The following is a 25346-nucleotide window of genomic DNA, read 5'->3' as shown; positions in this document are numbered from 1 at the left end:
ATACTCACAAACATGTTCCACAAACTTATAAACTAATGAGATACGTACAAATTTATAATAACTTTACTAAAATATATAATAGTTTATAGTATTGGATAGATTTATTTTAGATATAATTATTATAAATTATAAATTAGGATAAAATTACTATAAATTTACATGTGTCAAGTCACTTTTGTGTGTTATTTGTTAAATTTGGGATGATCGTTCTTGCGGGACCCTTTGTGCCCTCGATTATATGAGAAGAGATAAATTACAAAAATGAGATTTTATCCCATTACATAGAAGAAGATTCGAACTCACGCCCTACTAAATTAACACTGATATAACACTCATCTTTGCCAACTAATTAACCTAAGCTCAGGGGAATATTATTTATCAAAATTATTCATGACTATAGCATTTCTTAAATAAAAAATATAAAATTATTATAAATTTATACGTGTTACCATAGTTTATAAATATTATTTATTATTGGTATAACATTTCTTATTTAATAAACATAAAGAATGCTATACCTAACAAATGAGCTTGACCAACAACTATCACAAATTTGCGTGACACATATAAATTGATGATAGTTTTATCTAACATCAGGAGCTTGGTGCAGGCAGTCTTGACCAACGATATTTAGCTGTATGTGAATAAATCTATCCATCCATCTAATCAGGGGTTTGCCAGACAAGGCCATGTGTGTAGGACCACCATAGCCACCCTGCAGCTTACCTTGATAACATATCTATATACATTTATTATTAATTATGTTCCTCCAAGTTCTCAAGTAATTATTTATAAATGGTTGCTTATATATATAGATATATATATATTAATTAATTCCTTCCCTTGTTATTCGCAGCAGCTAGCTGTGTGCGAACACAAACGCTTCTACATGGAGATGACAAAACCAGGCCCTTTAAATAGTAGAGCCTTTCTTCCTCATCAATTGCACTGTGCCTACTATTAATAGCAGTAGTAGTAACTTCTCTTTTGACACGTTTTCCTGTTCCAAGACGAGCCACAGCTCTGCCTGCATTGATTTCCGATTCTTATTTTCTAAAGCGTTGGTGTCCGAACGTGTTAACGCTATATATCCTTATATAGATGAGAAGTGTTAGATCGGAGACCGGAGGCTGCTCTTAATTATAGTCAGCAAGGATGTTGCTAGCCTGCGATCCGACTGACAATGAAGCTGGGCTGAAGCTCTTGGAGGACCTCACCACAAATGCCAATCAAATACAGCAGCAAGTATTGGATGAAATCCTCACCCGAAATGCACGAACCGAGTACTTGGCGAGCTTTCTCAAGGGTCAACCTGACAAGCAACTCTTCAAAAGCCAAGTTCCCATTGTCAATTACGAAGATATCAAACCATATATTGAGAGAATAGCAAACGGGGAGCCATCCCACATCATATCGGCGCAGCCCATCACCGAACTCCTCACCAGGTAAAATGCGTCGCAAACTAATGCTGATTTCATTTTTGCGTTCTCTTTTTAATTCCTAATTAAGCCAATCAAGTTTTCATGCAGCTCGGGAACTTCAGGAGGGAAGCCAAAAATGATGCCTTCTACCGCCGAAGAGCTGGACAGGAAGACATTCTTTTACAACCTTCTTGTGCCTGTGATGAACAAGTGAGAGGAACTTCAATATTAATTCATGCCAATTGAGCTTCATCTTTATAAATCTCCTTTCACGTTTCATTGGTTCATATATGCTGCCTTTTCATCCTCCTTGTAGATGTTAAGTCTTAATTTGGTTAGGTTGTGTTTGTTTCCTGATACTTGACGTCTCTTGAACTAGTCTCAGTGCATCAGCCTTGTGTTTGCTTATATAAGCATATGTATGTACGTATATATTAATTATATCCTGATTGATTATAATTAAACAGGTATGTGGATGGATTGGACCAAGGAAAAGGAATGTACCTTCTCTTCATCAAGCCAGAAATCACAACTCCAGCTGGGCTCAAGGCAAGACCAGTGTTAACCAGCTACTACAAAAGCAGCAACTTCAGAAACCGGCCATTCAACCGCTTCAACGTCTACACAAGCCCAGACGACGCCATATTATGCCTAGACAGCAAGCAGAGCATGTACTGCCAGTTGCTTTGCGGCCTCGTGCAGCGCCACGAGGTTCTCCGCGTCGGTGCCGTTTTCGCCTCGGCCTTCCTCCGAGCAATCAAATTCTTGAAGGACTACTGGCCGGAGCTTTGTTCCAACATCAGAACCGGCCGTCTCAGCGACTGGATCACCGACCAAAGTTGCAGAAACGCCGTGTCCTTAATCGTCAGCGAACCGAAACCCGATTTGGCCGATTTGGTTGAAGGGTGCTGCAATGGGGAGCCCTGGGAAGGGATAATTAAGAAGCTTTGGCCGAAAACGAAGTATATTGAAGTGATTGTTACAGGGTCCATGGCACAGTACATCCCGACGCTGGAATTCTACAGCGGCGGGCTGCCTTTGGTGTCGACGATGTATGGGTCGTCGGAATGCTATTTAGGGATCAATCTTGAGCCATTGTGCAAGCCTTGCGATGTGTCTTATACGCTTCTCCCAAACATGGCCTTCTTCGAGTTCCTGCCGGTGCCGGTGGAGAAAAGCCATCTCCAATGCAATGGCGCGGTCTCCGATTTGAATTGCGAAGCATCGGACGCCGATCGGAGGCCGGAAACTGCGGCGGTCGGTCTTGGGGATGTGAAGATCGGTCACTACTATGAACTGATTGTTACCACTTTTACAGGTATGCAACTTTAATTCGAATCCAGGATCTGATCTTCTTCACTCAACTAGCAATTAGTGTTTTGTTTTTAACATGAGATTTGGAAAGATCAGTAAAATTCTTACATGGTTTTCATTCTTCGTAAGAAAAAAAAAAAAAAAAGGATCTTGCAAATAGAAGCATGATCATTATTGAGTCAAACCTTCTTTCCTATTGAGTAAGAGATTAATCTTCATAATTATACATTCCAAGAAAAAGAAATAATAAGAAACCACAAGAATTGTATCCAAGATTCTACATACAAATTGATAAAATACACTTCCTCTCTCTCTCTCTACACACTAGCACAAATACATATAAAAAAACTCTCTCTGGATAACTACATACATTAGGATAATTGAATCATGTGATGAGAACCAAGGAAAGAGAGTCACTCCCTTGCAGCTCTTGCATGAAAAACGGATCTCTCAGTAAATTTCGGATTCATCATATGATGAAGAACAATTTTATAGACACTACAAAACAAATAAAATTATTCACTCAGAAAGACTATTCTTCTTTACTTCTCTGGGATTAATTATTCTTCACCGTACTGTTAATTAAGCCTAAACTGTACCTTGTTAATATTCAGGCCTATACAGATACAGAGTCGGAGACATTCTCATGGTGACCGGCTTCCGCAACGCCGCGCCCCAGTTCCGGTTCGTGCACCGGCGAAATGTGGTTTTAAGCATCGACACGGACAAGACGAAGGAAGACGACCTCTTGAACGCCGTCGCCGAAGCGAAGCAGATCATCGAGCCTCTCGGCTTCCTCCTCACGGAGTACACCAGCTACGCCGACACGTCGTCGGTGCCTGGCCATTACGTGCTGTTTTGGGAGCTCAACAATATTATTGATCTTCATCATCTTTACCATCCAATGCAAGTTGACGAAGCTGTAATGGAAAAATGCTGCTTCAAAGTGGAAGAAAAGCTGGATTCAGTGTACAGAAGATGCCGGAGGAGGGATAGATCGATAGGGCCTCTGGAGATACGGGTGGTGAAACGTGGAACGTTCGATGTGCTGATGGATTTCTGTGTTTCGAAGGGGTCTTCGGTGAATCAATACAAGACGCCGAGGTGCATTAAATCGGAGGAAGCCATTGGGATTTTGGAGTCGAGGGTGATGGGAAGATTCTTCAGTAGAGAGGTTCCGTCGTGGCCGGAAGAATCCATGATTTAGGGGCCTTGTTTCCTATCAAGAAGGCAGCGATTCTCACGCCGGATCCTGAGTTTCCAGCTGGAGGGCGTCATTTTTCCTCATTAATTAATCGGGGCATTTGATTTGTAGACTTCTCTTGTACTCTGATGGGTTACTCTCCCTGTCAGTGCCTACGTTTAATTGTATGAGATTGACTGATAATATATTATGGACCTTCTTACCAATGAAATGTAAAGTTTGATAATTGAATCAAATTTTTTCGAACAAAAAATTTGATCAAATTTCATAAATTTCATTATAAATCATCAAATTTTATCAATTATAAAACTCGATTGAATTTTATCTTGACTGATTTCACCATAAAATAAAGTCTGACCGAGCTTCATTATGAGATGAAGTTCGGTCGGATTTCATCCCATCAAACTTCATCTATAAGTGACAAATTATATCAAGGTATTTTTAAATTTTGATGTCTTCAATTATTTTCTTATTAATCTAATTATTTGTATAAATAATATTTTTTATATATTATTAATTTCATAGCTGCAACTTCAGGTTGAGGCTTTGGCTTCATGCAAAAGGTTTTTCAATTTTTTTAACTATTAATATTTATTTTTTATATAACATTTAATAGTAATAAATAAAATTGAGTGGCAGGGAAATTATAATAATTCCATATGTATCTAAATTTAAAAATATTTTTTCTCTTAATTTATTATTATCATGAAGCTACCTGTAATTAAGTACAGGAGACAGAGAGAGAGACGCCAACGTTGGAGGGCAAGGCTGCACTTGCACATGTGCACTGAGGAAGAGACGGAGGCAATGATGGATGTCTCATCTCATCTCATTTCACTAGAATTTACGTGGCAAGGAAAAGACCAAAGTGTCATTTCTCTATCACATTCAAATGAGTGGGATACTGATACTCCCAAGCTATCCGGTCTTCTGCAAAACAAGGGTACCTGCTGGTTTATGAATAAATATTGCACAATATTATAGTTTCTATATTATGATACCTGTTATCTACTTAATTATAAGATTAGTTACAATGAGATAAACTAAACTAAAATTAAAGATATACCTTCAATCTACTAACAGGATTGAGATAAACGAACTTGAGTTGGATAAACCTAATCATCTAATTTAAACACATCCTAAGTGATCAGTCCTAATTTTCCAAAGGTCAATAAACCCTCGCTTGACACGAACCCATGCCGGTCTGGTTCACTATAGTTTCTAAATTCTAACATTTAATCACAAAACAAAATAACCATAACAGCAATACATATGAATAAGAAATAGAGAAAGTTGAGAGTGCCGGCCTTACATTGTGGTTGGTTGATATATAGAAATCATAAAATCATTTACTCTGATAATATAATACACAATAAATATACGTAACTAGCTAGCACCCTTTTCAATGGAGAAGACGAATAAAAAAAACAAATGAATAAGAATTGTTCTTCTGCATAGAGGCTGATTAAATTAAAAAGCAGTGATAGAGAAGGGTGAGGTCATGGCGAGGCCACGCCTGCAGAGAAAAAGCTAAGCAGAGAGATAGCTGGACAAAAATAAAAAGCAGACAAATTAAGGGGCCGGAGCAAGCCAAGCAGACAAACTGAACTGTTTATGCCGTAAGCAGGCGTAGGACCCTTGCCCTTTGTCTCCAGACTCCAGCATTTATGTGAAACACGTGGCTTTACTTAACCACCTCCACCCAGACCCAGCCACCAGCTCTCAAGTCTTAAAATAAATACCACCGTTCGTCTTTGACATACATTTGATGTGTAAACAACACTTTATATCGATTGTACGTCCCCCCATAATTAGTAGCTATACAGTCGTTATTCTACGTATCTATCTTCTTAATTTTGGCTTCTTGTATCCTTGCCTTGCATGGTCCAAATGAGGAGGAGGGGAACGGTGTCTGTTGGTTGGGCAATCTTAGTGCCCAAAGTTCGGGAGTTGGGGAAGCCAACTCTCTCTAACTCTCATCTTCTTGCATAGGCATATATGTATGTGACTCTGTGTGTGTCCATGTCTAAGCCCGCACGCACAGATGCATCAACTTAAATTGACACTACAACTGGAGGAGGATAGAGGGGGGGGCCTGGGGGCAGCTGAGAGGCAGTGAAAAAAGAACACGCACACGTGTGGTGGTTAACAACGAAAACGACAACACTCTGAAGCTGTCGCCCTGTCCACTTTTGACGCCCCCAATGAGAGGGGGGAGGGGGCTGTGCCATTGCGTGCGCCTCACTCTATCTGACGACAATTTTTTGTCCTCTTCGACGGCCCAAACTGGCTCGATTTAGTGGCTCTAGAGAGTGGAATTCCCTATTTTGATTGTGACAAAATATAATGTTCTTCTGAACCCATACTATCTAAGGAGGGGTGAAATGTGTATTTCTTCCTCCTCGACCTGCAGTTGTCCTCAGAAAATAAGAAAGAGCTAAAAATGATATACGCCAAAGAACCAATATCATAGTCCTTTGAGAACCCAACTCAAACGCCCTCCAAACAAAATGTATAGGATGAGATTCCGACGCTTGCATTTTGTTTGGTGCCCTTTCCTTTGAGGAGATAAGGTGACTCTGGGTCCATGTCGTAATGAAGATAGCCCCTTAATTAATGGTGATGGGAGTGAAAGGAGCTTGGCAATGAAGTCGGCCCTCTATATACGTGCAATTTTGATACATGTACACGTACGACAAGACTTGACCCTATGGCCTTTTGCCGCCGATGATCAGTACTTTTCTCTCGCTTTCTTCAGCTATTATGGGAGATGAAAATGCAATGCCAATTCAATTGCATTTATCAACATAATGGGACCTCTACCCTCATCCCCACCACTTATTTTCCTAAGAAGAAAGACCCTTCAGGACGGAGGCTTTCTAATTCAAATATAGTAATTGTCATTGGATCTATTTAATCAGATACCAATACTCATGAGTGCGATATAAAAATAAAAAATTGATATATAAATAAAAAGATTGTAATATAATATGAAGCAATACACTGTATTTCAAAAGAAAAGAGTACGAATACCGCATTTAATACTCAAGAAGTACCTGAAATCTAACCTATATATTGAATGTGGTGAGTTTGATCTATAAATGATCTAATAAGAGGGTAAACATGTTGCTAACAAAATGCATTAGAACAAACCAGTAGTGACCCTTGAAACCAGTAAATGAGAACGTTTAGTCAAGCAAAACAACAAAACGCAACTTGCTTGCTTGTTATTTGCAACTTTAGCAGATTTAATTTTAATCTGGCATTGGGGAAGTTACAGTTAAGAGGGCATTCATAATATATAGAATGCACTTTTAGCCTCCTATATATGAACTATGTCCAAAAATAGCACAATCTTATAGAGGAACATATATAGACCTTCATATATAAATACACAAATATCTTTTCATCTATATTCTATTATAGAAAGTAAAATACCCAGGCTATTTTTATGCAATCTTTAACTAAGGGGTTAAAATATAAAGGTAAAAAAAATATAGTATGAGAAATGAACAACCTTACCCAAGTGGTATCTGATGACCCTCTCATCCCACCTTCTGTATGTATGCACATGCATAATTTTAACTAGAGATTTCTCATTTTAGGTTGTTTTGGAGTAATATTGGAGATTTCTGTTGTGTGTTCTGTTCGATCTCTAATAAAATGAGAGGAAATGAACAATGAGCAAGAAGAAACAAAAACAACGGGATTCATAGGTCTCCTTGACCACCTCTTGGTTTACATGCCTCCTCATTTCATACAAAAATTACTATAATGTAGTTGGATATTAATTACATGTAGATTTTTCAATGTAAATGTCATGAAAAGTAGATATTTGGAATGAATTTCTCTTCAATTAATCTATATTTATTTATAAGTGTGTACTGTGTATATGATACTATATATATAGCATTACATGCATGAAAGTGGTATTAATTTTGAAAAAAAAAAATGCTGTAACACTTGAATCTGTGTACAGAAAAGTGTTACTAATTTTGTATGTTATGGGTTTTGATAGAGTTTTTTAGTGAATCAATTGGCCAATTAGTTGTCCCATTTTGTATGCAGATTAGATTCTGTTAGAGTTTTTATTTTCAATTAGGTAGTGTTTGTTAAAATAAGTAAGATAAAAGAGTTTCAAGATAGGCCGAAATACTTTCTAGACCAAGATATATAATGATTAAGATAAGGTTGGAAAGCATTCTAAAATTTTTATAAAACTATTTGTTAAATTTTTAAAAATGTATTAGAGGACACAAGCGTCGTTTTTTTCTTATCTGTAAAGACTAAGATATATTTATCTTGAAAGATGAAAGATAAACATATCTTGAAAAATCAATATAAGAAGTCACGTGACATTTTTTTTCAATAATCACTAGATAAGTTTAACAAATACGTTGGAAAGGATAAACATCTAGAATACTTCCCATATCTAACATTTTTCATCTCATATCTTGATTAACAAACACTACTTTAGTAAAATAGGATGCTCATTTGAATGAAATATTTTTGAAAATTTTCTATTTTCAGGAGTGGATGATGGTGTGCTTTCAGAATTGTTCATATCTGATCTTGGTTTTTTACTCTGATTCTTTGTGAAAAGTGAGATTAAGTTTCAGAACAGGAAAAAAAAAATCAAGAACATGTCGGATTACTTTCTTTCTGTAAGTTTTGCTTTGTAGTCATGATTTTTCTGTTATATATGATTTTTAATACTACGTTCTTGTCATTAATGTCAGTGTCAAGTAACCAACTTGCTTAGATTTACAAGAATATATAAAGAAGATTGTAAATTTGATTAACCCAATTAAAATTTAACATTCAATGATTTCACCATCAAAATTTACTATTAGGTTTTGGTTACTTCAATTGTGAATAATAATAGCAATTTAAATTCTAATAATTTAGTTTCTCAAAGTAGTTTACAATTAATTTTGTTTGCTTTTAATGTGTATTGTTATTTATGATTTACTCTTACTATTGCAAGCTTTAATATATATTTTTTATAAGCTTATTGGGGGTGCTGAGGACTCACCATTTGGATCGATTTGGAATTAGAGAAAATGAATGAATTGTAGTTGGATTTAATTATATTTTTTTGTTTGGCCAATCATGCTAAAAAATTATAAAAAAAATTGTAGATATATGCTCCAGTTAAACCTTTAGATCTGATAGCCCAATGAAAACAAATTGGTTTATATTATTTTGTTCTTCCTTTCATTTCCCCCTTTTTTGAGCAATTCAATCTGCAAGCGCAGCAGATGTTTATTTGTTTTTCTATTTTTATAATATTATTTACAACCAAGCAGAGTTTTGTTTGTCAAGTTAGATTAGACATTGCATTTGAAGTTTACAAGTTTTTGCGTTAAAGCAGAGTGGATGGAGTTTTGTTGAGTTACATAAGACTTGAAATATTATTATTTTTTTTTTAGTAGTCTATAACCGCTATCCACTCATTTCTTTAGATTGAATTTAAATATTATTATCAACATATAATAATAAATTTATTTGATTTTATTTGATTGAAAACGTTATTATATGACCATCAGAATCTGTCAGACACCAAGAATGTTAAAAACTGTAGAGAATAATTTATATCAATATCATAGATATATCTTTTTTAGAATGAATATATGCTTATTTATAAAAAGACATAGAGTAATCTTAAATAATCAAAAATTATGATTCTTACAAATGATGTTCATCTCTTACAAATGTCATTTATCTTATCGGAGATATTTTCAAATATCGAAGTTATCCTAGTTTATGCAATGTGTGGAATCTCTCTATATTTGGAGAAATGTTTTGGCGATGAAGCTGCTGGGAGAAGGAAGCAAGATTGCCCCTCTTTGGGACTAGTTCTTGGGTTACGGCTAGTCCACAACAGCCCTAGGTTGTGGTCGGCTTGTGGCGAACCTCGTGAGGTATAAGGGATTGCCCCTCTCTTCGACAGGCCTACAAGAGCTACCTTTTGTGGAGGCCTCTCGCATCTGTCTTAACAGGCTCACAGGTGTAGTGGCCCTCTCCCTGATAATCCCGCTAGCAAAGGAAATCCGAAAAGAGGTTGTCACAAAATGGATACAGAAATAATAACCTGAATTTATCACCCATTTTTTTTTTTTACTTGCTCACTGATCATCAGGAGCCAAAATAAACATCTCCATAATGCTCACTACCAATAGAAGCTCAAAATAAATATTACACACCCTTAACATTATTATTTTGGGCTTACCGCCCATACATTTTTCAAATAAAAGGGCACTAAGGTTCTAACAACAATTTGAACCCTCTATTTCATGCCCTTAACATTACACCCATAGATCTTGAGACTGGGACATCCTTGTACACAACTAAACCCGGGCTCTAGCCTCATAGGACTTGCCCTCAGCAATAGCTTATCCCTTACCTGGAATGACAGGAATAAGCAAGGTGAGCCACAAGACTCAGCAAGTATATATATATTACAACAATAAGGACAATAGAGTCAAGACATGGATAAACCAAAACGGAATAAACCCGACTTCCTAAGTACGAGTAACATTTCCCATTAGATCCCATCATTATTATCATTCTCATGCCATTGCCATTATGCATTTCATGCATCATTTCATTTCTCAATCATTATGATCATTTCCATGCCATGGTCATTGTGCATTTCATGCATCATTTCATTTATCAATCATTATGATCATTTCCATGCCATTGCTATTATGCATTTCATGCATCATTTCATTTCTCAATCATTATGATCATTTCCATGCCATGGTCACTATGCATTTCATGCATCATTTCATTTCTCATGAATATATAGTTTTCCATGCAGCATATCGGCCCTCAAGGCCTCTCATTCACATGGATGTATACATATACATAGAAAAATCATTTAGCCATTCACTTGGCTAGAGCATCGCCTACCGGGTTTATGGCTACCTTACCCACGTCAGGCGCTCTTTAGGATATCCTTTTCTCACCCCACGGTACATAACCACCGCGCAAAATAATAAGTGCGCAAATAATAATACCATGCAATGCTCATGTAGATTTCAAGTAAACATATTAAACATGCTTCATTATTAGCAATGTTCCCATCATGATCATCATGCACACTTAGCCATTTCAAGATTATATCCTCACATGAGCCAATGATATTTTCATCATATGATTTGGCATTATTCATTGGGATTCATTTTCATACTATTTCTCAAGGTCAAACAAGTTGGTTACATGAATTCACCATTTAAAAACTCATGATTTTCATCTTTAATTCCCACTATTAATTAACTTCCCCATTTTTGGGACACTTACATATCCACGATATGATTTCGAAGCCAACTAAAACATCACAAGAGATTTGGGGAAGAATTTCAAGCATTAGAAAAGAATCGGACCAAAAAGAAAGAATCATTGCATTCTGTTGGTTGACCGAATAAAAGAGTTAGTCAACCGAATGAGGACTTAATCAACCGATGAAAAAGGCTTAGTCGACTAAATAGGGACTTGGTCGACCGAGTAAAAACACTTGGTTGACTAACAAAAGCTTAAATTATCACTTGGTCGACCGACTGAAATCACTTGGTCGACCGACTGAAACACTTGGTTAACTAACAGAGGCTTATATTATCACTTGATCGACCGACTGAAATCACTTGGTCGACTAACAGAAAACAAAACATATACTTGGTCGACCGACTAAAACATTTGGTCGACCAATCAGAGAACAAAACACTTACTTGGTCGACCGATAGAAATACTTGGTCGACCAACTGAAGAACAAAACACATACTTGGTCAATCGATAGAAATACTTGGTCGACCAACAGAGGCTTGAAACTTAAAAATAACAACGATAACCTACAAAACTCAACATCCCAAGTAAGATACACCAAACCTTGCTTCTCTAACATTCCTAATCAATCAAGTGTCATTCATTTAAGAATTTAGGGTGAACTAGACCCTAACGAAAACTCTCAAAAAGACCTATCAATGATAAAACACAAGAGTTAAAGAAATGAGAAAATAATCCACTGATAAATATAAACTCATGATTTGATCTTCTAATAAAATAGAAGATTCGAAGACAAGGGAACCAAGAAGGAAACCAACTTGACCCAAGAGAAAAAGAACCAAAGTTTGCATTATCAAAGAGAATCAACGTGAACTTGCAATGAAACAACATAGGAGGAATGATAACTTGCATTTAAAATGAGAGCTTGCCTCCAAAACGAAACAAAGAGGTAAGAGAACTTGCATAACCAAAAAGAAATGCAAGAAGAACTTGCCTTTGAAGAAGAAAAATCCAAGGAGAAGAATGCACCCAGTTGCAACTTCACTTCAAGCTTCCATGGACATCAAAATGGAGAAGAATAAGAAGAAGAAAAAGAAAAAGAAGGAGAAGAAGACTGATCGAAAGAAAGGGAAGGGAAAGAGAAAAAGAAACAAAGAAAAGAAAGGAGCATGGGGGAGGGATGGCCGCCCATCAGTTTTCCAACCACTCCCCTTGACCAAATTACAACTTTGCCCATCTATTTTACACACACTCCACAACTCATTAAACCCATTTTGGTCTTTAGCCTCTTTTTCATTTTCTTTATTCAACCTCATTATGAAATTCCCCAATTGCCCTCACCTTTTTCAATAAAGTAAGGACCATTTGGTTACTTTGCATTTTACAACTCTTTTCTTTTTTTTCTTTTAATCCACAAAATACAAATATATATAATTTCATTTATTAAATTCTATCTCTCATATTTTACACATGGGCCTAAGCCAATTCAAAAATCCACTCATACACTTATATGGGCCCAAGCCCAACTCATTGGCTCAATTAATTATAATGGCCCATTTCCATTAGCCCACCAAAAGGGCCTCAACAAAACATTAAGCCCTTATTAGACTTTTCATAATTCATTCATTTTGATTAATTAAAATACACAAATCTTTATGCTCATGGGCCCAATGCCCATTTCATTAGCCTAACACAAAGGCCCCAATATATATATTCTTAGGCCCAAGGGCTTCACAACCTCATTCTTAAATAAAACACAACCCAAAACAAATGGTTCCAACCCAAGTTTTCTTTAAAAGCCCAATCCCTTAAATTAGGCACCTCACAATTTTTATAACATCTAATTCTAGAGGTTAATTTATTACACATAGAAAATCATAATTTCAATAAAACTCTAGACCCACTAACGGGTCGTTACAACAGGGTTATCTCTCACGGAGGCCTTCTCGCTGCTGCCATGATAGCCTGCAAAGGTGCTATTTGCGAAGGCCCTCTACTGTCTTCAAGTTTGGCTCATCGAGGTGCCTTCCATGGAAACCCCTACAACATTCTTTGTCGGCCCGTGGTGGCCTTCTGCTGCAGAAGACTTGCCTTCATAGCCCTCTGTCACTGGCTTGACCCAGTTAACCTGGTTGAACCTATTTATTATTATTTATTAATTAATTTCTTCGATGTGCATTTTTCCATGACATATTAATTACTCCCCACTCTTTCTTCTAGAATCCCTAGGAAAAAAAATCATTCTTCTCCACTAATTATTTCATGCATTTTCCTCCAATTGTGGATTCCCTTAGAGGCATTTACCTTAAAATCTCTGGTGGAACTCTAAGCTTCCTAGGTGTTGTCCCTCACTATATACAAAGAAGGAACCCACACTTTTCCCCATCTCATGCTCAACTAGTCCCATGGAAATTGCAGACCTAATCGTGGGGGTGAATTCCCAACTAATCTTCATAGTGAACTTTCACTTAGCCTTGGGGATGGATCCCTAGTTGGTCTTGAAAGTGAGCTCCCAACTAGCCTTAGAAGTGGATTCCTATATGTTTTTGAAGGTGAGGCTTAAGTTGGGCTTAAGGCTGAAAATCTTTAGTAGTATAAGGTGGGCTATCCTATATGTGGGGTGTGAGGGACTGTTTCATTTCTTTAGTGGAAGCGTTAGGGATTGGGCCTTCGCTCCTTCCTGACTCTGTTGATTAGTGGTGCTTCTCGTTCGGGCCTTTATAGACTAATTTGTTGGCTTTTTGTAAGTTTCCCATAGATAATTCTAATTGTTGTTACCAAAATATAATAATAAATTTATTTGACTGTGAATGTTGTCGTTTGGCCATCTGAGTCTGCAAAGAAGAAAACAGTTAAAGGATAAAAGATGGTCCCCATGCAAACACTTCGATACTTAAGTCAAACACTAAAGATGCTAAAAACTGTAAAATAGAATTCACATCAATATTAGAAACGTATTTTTTTTAAAAATGATTATTTGCTTATTTATATAGGAGTATAGAGTAATCTTAAATAGTCCAGAATTAAGATTCTTACATATAACTTTCATCCCTTACATATGGAGAGATTGACTCTCTTATTTTTTACTGTGCCAGGTCATTCATCGTGTCTCATGTATGTTGGCATAGGTGTCTGTATGTATTTATTTATCATGTGACCGTTATACTAACGAAGTACCCGTAGTACATATATGTGTATAACTTAACTTCCATTGTTTTAATTTTTGTGTATGCATGTTAGGATAGTTCCTGTTTTGTGTTTCATTTTTTCTTTTTTCGTAAGCGCTCTCGTTTAAGTAGTCTAGATGGTTGGGATATCCGGCTAGGAGTGCTTACAAGTGTGGTGGAAGAATTCATCATATAAATTGCTTAAATATGGTCATTACCTCAATTCTCTATTTAATTTATCAAATAAACACTATTTGTTTCTTGCATCATTTTCTTAAAAATATTTCTTATTTAATTTGTGTTGAGAATAAATTGATGAGTGTGCCCAACCTTTAGTAATCTAATGTACGTACTTTGAATATGTATTCGGAAATGACAAATCCATGGAGGGGTATGCTTATAATGGATGGTTACTGGTCTGCACAGAGAAGCTAGTAAGTATCCATAAGTCACATCAATTAGATATATCAAATTAATGACAACGTTGTTTCATACCTTAGTGAACAATTTTGAAAATAGGGTGCCCTTCTTCGAAGGAAAAGAGCCCTACAAACTAGTGACATGCATGCAAATGCGTTACAACAGATGATTTCAAGCTGGATTAATTATTTGTAGGTAGTTAATTAATTAATTGGAAAATTCTATCGAAAATCTAGTAAATTACTTGTCACAGTCCACTGTCCCATCGAATCTTACACTACTTTTAAAATATCTATTTTACCCCTCAGCTCACAGTCCACTCTCTTTTTTTCTCTCTCATACACTCTTTCTCTCTCTATGAGATGGCTGCAAAATGGGTTGGCAATGGGAGCCGACCCACACTTTCTTTCTCCCCCAAATACATAGACACACATATACATGAACACACACAAATATATATATATATATATACACACAAGCACACCTATACACACATATATATTTACACACACACAAAACATGGCCGCGGCCATAAGCGTTATATATACACACACAAGCACACCTATACACATATATATTTACACACACACAAAACATGACCGCGGCCATGTAGTGCGTGTGTGTATATATACACACACGCACTACATGGCCGCGGTCATGAAAACCTTCGCACCATGAGATGCAGAGGATTTTCAAACTTTCGCACCGTGAATTCATTTTTTTTTGCAATTCAAAGGTAATGTTTCTTTTTTTTAAAAAAAAAAATTTCTGTTCATTAAATTATACTTTACTGCTTTAGTGTTAATTTTGATTTTTTTTATTATTGACTGTTACTTATTTTTGGATTTTTAATTACTCAGTATAAATTGATGGAGAAAAAAGATAGTTAAATTTTTCTATGTACCAACTATGTCTAAAATATATAAGACAAATGAGAAGACTCATAAATTTAATTATATTTATTATTTTTCATATTAATTATATTTTAACACTTCACATTTTAAATATATATGCGAGAATAATATGAAATCAATGATATTTTTAAAAAAGAGTAAAAAAAATTTAAAAGGCCCAAAATAAAAAAAATAAAAAATAAATACATTAATAAATACTGATTCGGGTTTCTGAAACTTGCGGAGGTTTGAGAATCGCGGTGCGGAGGTTTGAGAAATTCCTGCACTGTGATGAGTAATGATTCATCAACTTGCTAGTTGTTTTTATGAAGCATAAACGAGAGAAAGTGCAGGGGTTTGAGAATCCTTCGCATCTCGCGGTGCGGAGGTTTGGGAAATCCCCTTACCTCGTGGTGCAAAGATTGCTGAAACCCCCCACACAGCGAGGTGCGGAGGTTTTCATGGCCGTGGCCATACAGTGCATGTGTGTGTAAATATATATATATATTTGTGTGTGAGTGTATATATATATATATATAGAACGTCTATAGCTGCATCCATGTGTTGTGTGTGTAAATATATATATAGGTGTGTTTGTGTGTATATATATATCTGTGTGTGTTTGTGTGTATGTATATTCGAAAGAGAAAAAAAGTGTGAGTCAATTGTCATTGTCGACCCACCTCGCGGTCATCTCATAGAGAGAGAAAAAGTGTGTGCTGGAGAGAAAGGGAGAGTGGACTGTGAGCCTAGGAGTAAAATAGATATTTTAAAAATAATGTAAAATTTGATAAAATAATAGACTGTAAGGAGTAATTTATTAGGCTGCCAAAAGGATTTCCCTAATTAATTAGGATTCAGTCATTAATTCTTTGGGTGAGTAGTAGCAAGCATATGGCCAGCTAGCAAGCATTCAATTGAACACGGTACGTTGAAGATTGAAGTGGTAAGGCAATCATTGAACTGAATTAAGCTGCACGCATATGTTTCTATTTCATATATTAATATATAAAATAATTTAAGTTTAAAGAAATGATGAATTCTTATGGTCAAAAAGAAAGAAGCTCGGGATTTGCTTAGATTTGGTTCCATCTCTATCTACGTTTTCAGAATATTAAAAACAAATTAAAGAGCCGTCTTTACTAAACACTAGGGAACAGGGACGAGGGAGCCCTTCACAGTTCAAAGTTGAATTAATGGCATATATACCAAGGTCGCGATCTAACATCCTATCGCCTCGCCTCTCGCACTAGGCAGTGAGACAACGACGTGATTGTTGGAGGCAGTCATGAAAAGGACAAAGAGAAGAGGCCGGCCATGATCGGTGGATGAGGGGGGAGAGAGAGGTGACAGCCATGGTTGCTGGGTGAAAGGAGATAGAGGAAAAACAAAAGAGCGTTTGTAATTTTATAAATTGAGTGAAGTTAATTTGGTTATTTTACCTAATAGCATTTTTCTGTAGTTCAAGATATACTCAAAAAATACTAATAGCATTTTTCGGACTGACTCAATAAATTGAAGAATGTATATATGACAATATTTCGGGATTTTATAAAATTGGAAAATAAAACCCACTAAGAATATCCTAAGAGATAAACTTGACTAAACATAATCAAACCCATACATAAATCTAATCAAACTAAACTAATATAATTCTGAATTACTGCTAACAGAAAAAAATAGTTAGTATCGGGCAGTGGTAGCAGTGAGTGACAGTAGCATTTGTTTGAAAAGTATACAGCCCCGGGATCAAGATCACATGCCGGCGGCCAATATACCCCCTGCTCCTAAGTTCACACACTTTCATTGCCAAAAGACATAAAAGTATCCCCCAAACCCTATTCTTTTAGTCATTTACTTCTTCCAACTTTAAAATCGACCCATTATACTCTTAAATTTTAAATTTTAAAATAATCACACATTTAATTTAGCAATATGTTACATGTGAGTTATACACGGTTTGAGGTGGACTTACTCATTAATCAGGCCAATACGAAAGCGTTGCGTGTGACATGACAGAAAGATTATTGCATGACGGAGTCAGGTTTTAATTCTGTAAGAAAAAAGGTCGGGCCTGTCGTAAAGAACGTGGCAGAGGTTGGAATCGACGACCTTAACCTTACAAAGAAGAAAGATGAAGATAAGGAGGAGGGCGAAAACCCTAGCGATACTTGGTGCCATCAATTCAAAACTTTATTTGCTTAATGTCACCGTCGATTCACAAACACAAACTAGACTAAGCCACTAAGCTGTCATTGATTCACAAACACAAATCGACGTTTTTGTGTTTGGTGTCGCCATTTCTGTACAACATGAATCGATTCAACCTTAAACAGGGTTTGTTAGCAACGAGAAATACAAGACTAGGGTCGATTAGCAACAAAGAAAGAGATACCAATGTTGGTCAATAAAAAGAAAGTGAAAGGTCAATGGACGATGAAGAATACAAAAGGTTAGTCAGTTGTGAAGGAAGACGAGAGTTAGGTCGGCGACAGAAAAGCTAGAGATTGGTCGGTGGTAGAAAGGCCAGAGATCATATGATGATGGCAAGGAATGTGAGAGGTCATCAACGACGACAAAAAAAGCATGAGGTTATTAGTGTGAGGAAAGAAAAAAAAAACTATAATGAATCGATGTTGATGAAATTTTTATTCATTACATATTTTTCAATCGTGCGTGATTATATAAATTATGTTCAATCATGTGTAATTTTATAAATTATATAGATTGAATTAAGAGGTGCGTGATTATTATAAAAAAAATTAAAAACGTAATTATTATAGATTAAATTAAGAGGTGTGATTATTATAAAAAAAAATAAAGAGTATAATTACTATTGAAACTTGGGGGGGCCGGGGGGTTGATTTGAAATTGAGGGGCCGAATAGAAACCTGCCGAAATTGATGAGTTTTTTTTTATGCTTTTTGCCCACTTTCTTTTTTTAATCTGTTTCTTACTTTGCAAATCTCAATAACAACATAATGGTACACATCAATCAAGATCAAGTAGCTAGCTACCTGTCTATTTATAGCTTCCTCTCTCTCTAGAGATATTGTTAAGGTCAAGCTGACTGCATCAAGATACAGTCACAGTTCACAAATCACGATGCTCACTGCACATGATATATTATTAAATAACAACTTTTTATAATTTCACCTTAAACATAAAAAAAATCCAAGATAAATTAAAATAATCTCATGACTAAAATACAGATAATATCACAAAAAATTTAAATCCGAAGCTATATGAATTTTTACAGTACAGGGCCCATTTGGAATAATTGGAATAGCTTTTCAAAATCTCAATTCAATGGACTAAAATTAAGATAACTGTTCTTCTGTACCCCTCGAATGGATGGTGAAATCCATATTTTTTTTCTCTGATTTTATTCATAGTAGATAACATAATAATTTTATTAAAATTAATTAATCATTTGATTGTAACCACAAAATTACTAAAATTAACTTCTAAACAAGCAAAACACAAAATCAAAGCAAAAGAATTGAAACTTCTAATGTTTTAACTTGAGATTATCGTCATGTATAGTTTTTGATTTTCGTATTCTTGATTATATTAGAAGAGATAAATTAAAAATTAAATATTTAATTACAATTCATCAAATTAATATTAACATATTACTTATATTACTTATCTGACTACTCCATCCATGCTGACCTTCCAATGCTTCAACTTAAATTGCAATTTAATTGTCAAGACACTGCTTCTCATGCAAAGGTTATTAAATATCTTGATGGGAACTTTTAAGGGTCAACTTTTTTGAGGATATTTGTAAGTACTATTGAGATTTTAGGACTACTAAGTGAATTTTTATATAGAATCTTTAAAATTTGAATATATTATATATTTAATTATATAATATTATATATATATATATAAATGGAGCTTCTAAAATTTTATATGAGGACCTTTTCAAGTGCTTTTTTTACTTATTAAATATTTTATTATATAATATTAAATATATAAATGACAGGAGTTGTCTTGTTAGATCAAATTCATTCAGCTATCCATTAATTACAAGACATCTCATTTCTTTTTCTTATTTTAAATTTTTAACTTAAAATTAACTAGATATAAAATGGACCCAAGCTGCTTAGACCTAGGACTAGCCCTAGGTGGGGGGGCCTTAGATAATCGCCTTGGTTGCTTACCCTCAAAGTCGGCCCTCGATATTTGTATATGCAAAACCTTCCAATTCATCCTTATCAATACAAAAGCAAAGACAAACTGTAGTTGTACCTTTGAGATCTCTGAAGATTTAATTCACTATATTCCAATGTTCTTTGAGATCTCTGAAAATCTTGTAACCAATCAATCAATTACACGAGGTATGTCAAATCTGGTGCAAAACATAGCAAAACATAACTGTTGGGGAGTAAGAAACTTTCTTCATATCTTCCTTTGAGGCTCCTGATATTGTTTGGAGCTCAATCACAATTTTTTTTTTTTACTTTTTTATCACGAGTGATTCTCATATTTTTGTTTGACCCAAAATTCTTCATAGGAAAAGATTTTTGCCATCCCTTTCTTTAAACTATCAATTTTTTTTATTTATCTTTTCTAATAATAAACATCTACGAGAAAAATGAGAATATCAGCACTTAAGAAATGTTTCGTAAAAACACAATGATCTAAATTAATCTTTTGATACCCAACTCTCTCGTAAAAAAACTCAAACTTTTACTATTGTTGAGGCAATTGTTTTAAATTATAAAAACTTTTCTTTAATTAGCAAATATGTTTCCTTATCTTTTACGTGAGGTCTTCTAATTGTTTTATATAAATATCTTCCACTGAATCGCTATAAAAGAATATATTTTTGACATAAAAAATAGCTCTAAGAGATAATATCATCGTGACTGGACTTTAAAATCTACTCCTTTTTAACTGAAGTCTTTCTCCACAAATATGGTTTTCTACCTAAGTTGTGAAACATTCTTTAGGGTGCATTGATTGTAAGGGTGGAATTTGGATGAAAAAAAAATGAATTTCAGGAAATTGAATTCTTGAGAAAATGAATTTCTAGAAATTGAAAGTTTAAACTGTTTGATTCATATAATATTCTACTTGGAAAATGATATTAATTTTTATCTTTTGGTGTTTGATTGGTAATATTTTTCATAGAATTTGATTATTTTCGACATTTCGTGTTTGATAAGAATTATTTTCTATGAAAAATGACACATTTTTCATAGAATTCAATGGTGAAATTGTATTGAAAAATATTAAAAAATTAAAATAATAACCTATTTTAGGTTAACTAAAATAGGTTATTATACATAAAATGATTTATCTGATATTATCAGATAAATCAAACCACAAAATTAATTTTTTTTTGTTTTCCAAACTTATATATATAAAATTTTATATATACACACATATATATATACACACAGACCCGCCGCTACCTCCCGCTCACCCACCCATCGTCACTCGCCGCCACTAACCCGTTCACTCGCTCGCTTGCCCTTCCTCTCGTTCGCATATAAATACACACACATATATATATACACACACATACATACATACATATATATATATATATACGCCATCTCTCTCATTGCCTCCCCGTTCACCCATCCGTCGCCGCTCACCGCGGTTGACCCACTGGATTGATTGCCCTCTCTCTCGCTCACTCGCCCTTCCTCTCTCGCTGCAGCTTCTAGGGAAGTTGGAGAGGATGAAGATGGGAGCACAGTGAGTTGCTGCTCCAATTGTCTGGAAAATCAAAACTCCTCCCCTCATGGAATTTGTTTTCCATGATTTGAAGAAAAAGGCTATCACGTGACAAGAAATGGGAAAATGAGTTCTTTGGAAAAATTTTGCTATCAAACACTAAACAAATAAAAAATTAGGGTGGAAAAAATATATTTTTCCAAGAAAAAAGTGACTATCAAAGGTGGCCTTAGTTTTTAACCTATACGCTCATTCACTCTTTAAAATAAACATAATGATAATTGATGAATAAATTAAAAATTCTGATGCTAGTGGGGTTACTCAAAACTTTTTGAGGTTTTAGAGAATCAATTCTTGAAAATTTGGAGTGTTGTATAACTGTCAAGATTTTCTAGAACGTTTGAGAAGTTAAATTTTGAAAAAAAAAATGGTAAGAAAGAGTTTAATAGACAATTATTCAACGTTTTAAAGTATCAGTGTAATTATTCATATTATGATATTTAGGTGGTTTGGAAAAAATAATTTTTATGAAAAATAATTTTTATTATCTAAAGGGTGTAGAAATCGTGGTCGAGACAATTGCTTATTATTAAATTGCGGACTTTGATTTATTTAATTTAGTGTATATGTGTGAAATTAAATTGATATTTGATTTGATAAAATAGTTTATCAAATTAGTGGTTAAATATGTAAAACATATATATATATACACTATTATGCATGGCCTAACAATTGGCGAGTGCTTGGCTCTGGTCAATTGTCATGTAAATTATAATATTGTTTGTATAAATAACAACAAATAATTACACGTTATATCATATCATAGAAATCTCGTGTAATTTATGCACTGTAATTAAATAAACACGTATTTAAATCTATCAAGACTTTAAGTTGTGAAGAGAATTGTAAATTGAGGACGAAAAGGTTCGGAATCTGATTTCTCCCCTTTTATCCTAACTTTAATGATGAATGTAAAATATAACTATAATTTATTATTCTATATTAGATAAGAAGAGAACCAAACCCCTATTTATAATAGTAGAAGTAGTCTTCTATTAAAAGTTATACACATAAACTTTAAGTAATCTATTATCTTATTAAATTCTTTAATTATCTCATCAGATTAATATCATCATATCTGATATTTGATTTGATTATCTAATCAGATAAACTCTATTATATTTAATAAAATATTTATTTTAATTATCATGTAAGATACTAGATAATTCTTAATCATTTATTTGATGAAATATTTACATTGGTTATCATGTGAGTCACAAGATAATTCTTACGTTCTCTTACTTGGCCTATATGATATTACCTTTATAATTTAATAAGAAGAAGGTAATGTGCACAAAAATCATACTTAAAATTCTCTTTACTTTGGCTATAACATTATGTCATTATTAAATTAAAATATTAATGCGAGTCATGACAATTGTGTGTCGAATTTTTCAACACAATCCCTTCCATGAACATTACTCTAACTTTCAACTTAACATGACCTTTAATGAAAATAATCATAACAATTCAACTTTAATGTCTTCTTATAAAACTATTTCTATCAACATTACTCTAAGACAATTATGTATACAAATAGAAAACATAAAATATCATAAACACGTAAATGAGCTTAAAGTGTCAAATGTGTAAACTTTAATAGAGTCAAATTACATCTAATGACACCCAAAAATACCCATCATTTGAACATGTTCATTAAATATTTTGGGCGACAATCCCTTTGTCATAGGATCTACGACCATAAGATTGGTGCCAATATACTCGGTTGACATTTTTGTTTCTGAACTTATTCTTTAACGGCCAAGTATTTAATTTTCATATGTTTAACACCCTTGGAATAACTTTCATTTTTAGAGAAGAATATTATTGCGGAGCTATCGCAATAAATTTTTAGTGGCTTGGCAATATTGTCAACAATTCGAAGTCCTAAAATAAAATTTCGCAACCATAAATCATGAATAGTGGCCTAAAAGCATGCCACAAATTCAGCTTCTATAGTAGATGTAGCGATGATAGATTGCTTTGTACTTTTTCATGAAACCACTCCTCCATTTAATAGGAATAGGTATTCGAATATAGATTTTTGGGTATCAACACATTTGGCAAAATTTGAACCTGAATATCCAATCACCTCAAGTTGATCGGATCTTTTGTAAGTGAGCATGCGTTCTTTTATTTCTTGCAAGGATCTGAGAACTTTCTTTACAATTTTCCAATTATCAACACCTGCATTACTTTGATAGCAAAATTAATGTCTGATTTGGTACAAGTTTCAGCATATATTAAGCTCCCAACTGCATATGCATAGGGAATATTTCTCATTTGCTCTTGTTCTAATTCATTTTTTGAGCATTGCATGAGATTAAATTTGTCCCCCTTCTAAATTAGAACTAATCCTGAGCACTTATCCATCTTGAATCTCTCTAGAATATTTCTATTCCTATCACATAGGTTGTCTCTCCCATATCTTTCATTTCAAAATTCTCAGAGAGATATTTCTTGGTTTCATGTAACAAACCAATATCATTAGCAGCAAGCAGAATATCATCAATATATAGAATCAAAAAAATAAACTTGCTCCCATTTACATTCATATATATATATATATACCGATTAACAGTATTTTCCAAAAAATCAAAAGAATAATGGTATTATTAAACTTCAAATACCATTAACGGGAGGCTAGCTTAAATCTGTATATTGACTTCTTTAACTTACACACTATGTGTTCATTTCCTTTAACTAAAAAGCCCTCAGGTTGATCCTTATAAACTTCTTCCTCCAAATCCTCATAAAAAAGGTAGTTTTAACATCCATCTAATGTAATTCCAAGTTATAATGAGCCACCAAAGCCATAATGATTCTAAGAGAATATTTCTCAGACTGGCAAAAAAGTCTATTTACAATCAATGCTATCTTACTGAGTAAAACTGTAAGCACCCCCGCCCGGATATCCTAACCACCCGGTCTATCCGAACGAGTGCGCTCACAGAAGGGAAGAGGAATAGACAAAAGACAGAAATGCCCTGGCATGCATAAATAAGAAATTTAACAGCGGAAGCAAAACGGTAAACATGCATGCCCACAAGCACCCCGCTGATACAGCGGTCATGAAGTATATAAAAATACATACAGACCCTGTGCCAACAATAGGAGGTACAAATGACAACCTGGCACAGTCAAAAATAAAAGACAGCGACTCTAGCAAAACATCAGAGATGACGGGGGCAGCTAACTATACACCTTACCAACACGGCCGGCTGCTAAATGGAACGATCCTCGCCCTCGGCCTTTGCTTTACCCTTACCTGGAATGATGGAAAGCAAGGTGAGTCGCAAGACTCAGCAAGTTTATAAGAAATGAAAGGCTATAAATAAAAGAAGAGACCATCCCAAACACAGCCCCACAAGTACACACAAGTCATGAGACGCTACAACACAACAGTGCAGTATAGTGAAAGCACATACCGGTCCTTGGGGCCCACACAAGACACCTGGCACCCAAGTCCCATACCAACCTGCCGCTGCCCTGGAAGGCAACAATATCCTCAACAAACCTGCGCGCACTGTCCCGGGGCGGTACTCCCGTCACCCGTATCCACGTCGGTACTCCCGACAACCGAGCCATAGGCTCCCTCGGAACGGTACTCCCGTCCGAGAACTAAATACTATCAGTAGCCATGCAATGCACATAAAATGCAATGGCGTAGTGAGCATCAACGTGATACCAGGCGCCCATACATCCAAGCATCAGGCCATGCTCCGCCCATATAGTAAGCCACACACGATGCATATGCCCGTGCTGGATGCATCATAATCAAGCTAAAATGCCCGTGACCAAGCATAACCAAATCATGTTAATCCCAACATGCAGCCCGTACCCATGTGCACATCAAGCCATGCAACGAGAATAAAATATAAGCAGGCAT

The 25346-nt window shown here is 35.0% G+C and overlaps 1 protein-coding gene across 1 annotated transcript; it reads left to right on the top strand.

Moving 5' to 3' along the window:
• Positions 1 to 858: 858 nt before the first annotated feature.
• On the top strand, positions 859 to 4164 carry LOC127809204 (indole-3-acetic acid-amido synthetase GH3.17). Its single transcript, XM_052347963.1, has 4 exons — positions 859 to 1445; positions 1530 to 1631; positions 1889 to 2739; positions 3350 to 4164. Exons 1-4 carry the CDS (start codon positions 1156 to 1158, stop codon positions 3940 to 3942), a joined length of 1836 nt encoding a protein of 611 aa, XP_052203923.1. The 5' UTR covers positions 859 to 1155; the 3' UTR covers positions 3943 to 4164.
• Positions 4165 to 25346: the final 21182 nt, after the last annotated feature.

The sequence above is a fragment of the Diospyros lotus genome, chromosome 9 (assembly GCF_014633365.1).
Source record: "Diospyros lotus cultivar Yz01 chromosome 9, ASM1463336v1, whole genome shotgun sequence".
NCBI lineage: Eukaryota > Viridiplantae > Streptophyta > Magnoliopsida > Ericales > Ebenaceae > Diospyros > Diospyros lotus.
The sequence above is the reverse complement of the archived record's forward strand: the minus strand, read 5'-3'. Positions and strand labels throughout refer to the sequence as shown.

Coding starts and splice junctions, on each gene's coding strand:
- LOC127809204 (XM_052347963.1), top strand. CDS start 1,156: ATGTTGCTAGCCTGCGATCCGACTGACAATGAAGCTGGGCTGAAGCTC. Junction 1,446..1,529: donor ATCACCGAACTCCTCACCAG/GTAAAATGCGTC, acceptor GTTTTCATGCAG/CTCGGGAACTTCAGGAGGGA. Junction 2,740..3,349: donor GATTGTTACCACTTTTACAG/GTATGCAACTTT, acceptor GTTAATATTCAG/GCCTATACAGATACAGAGTC.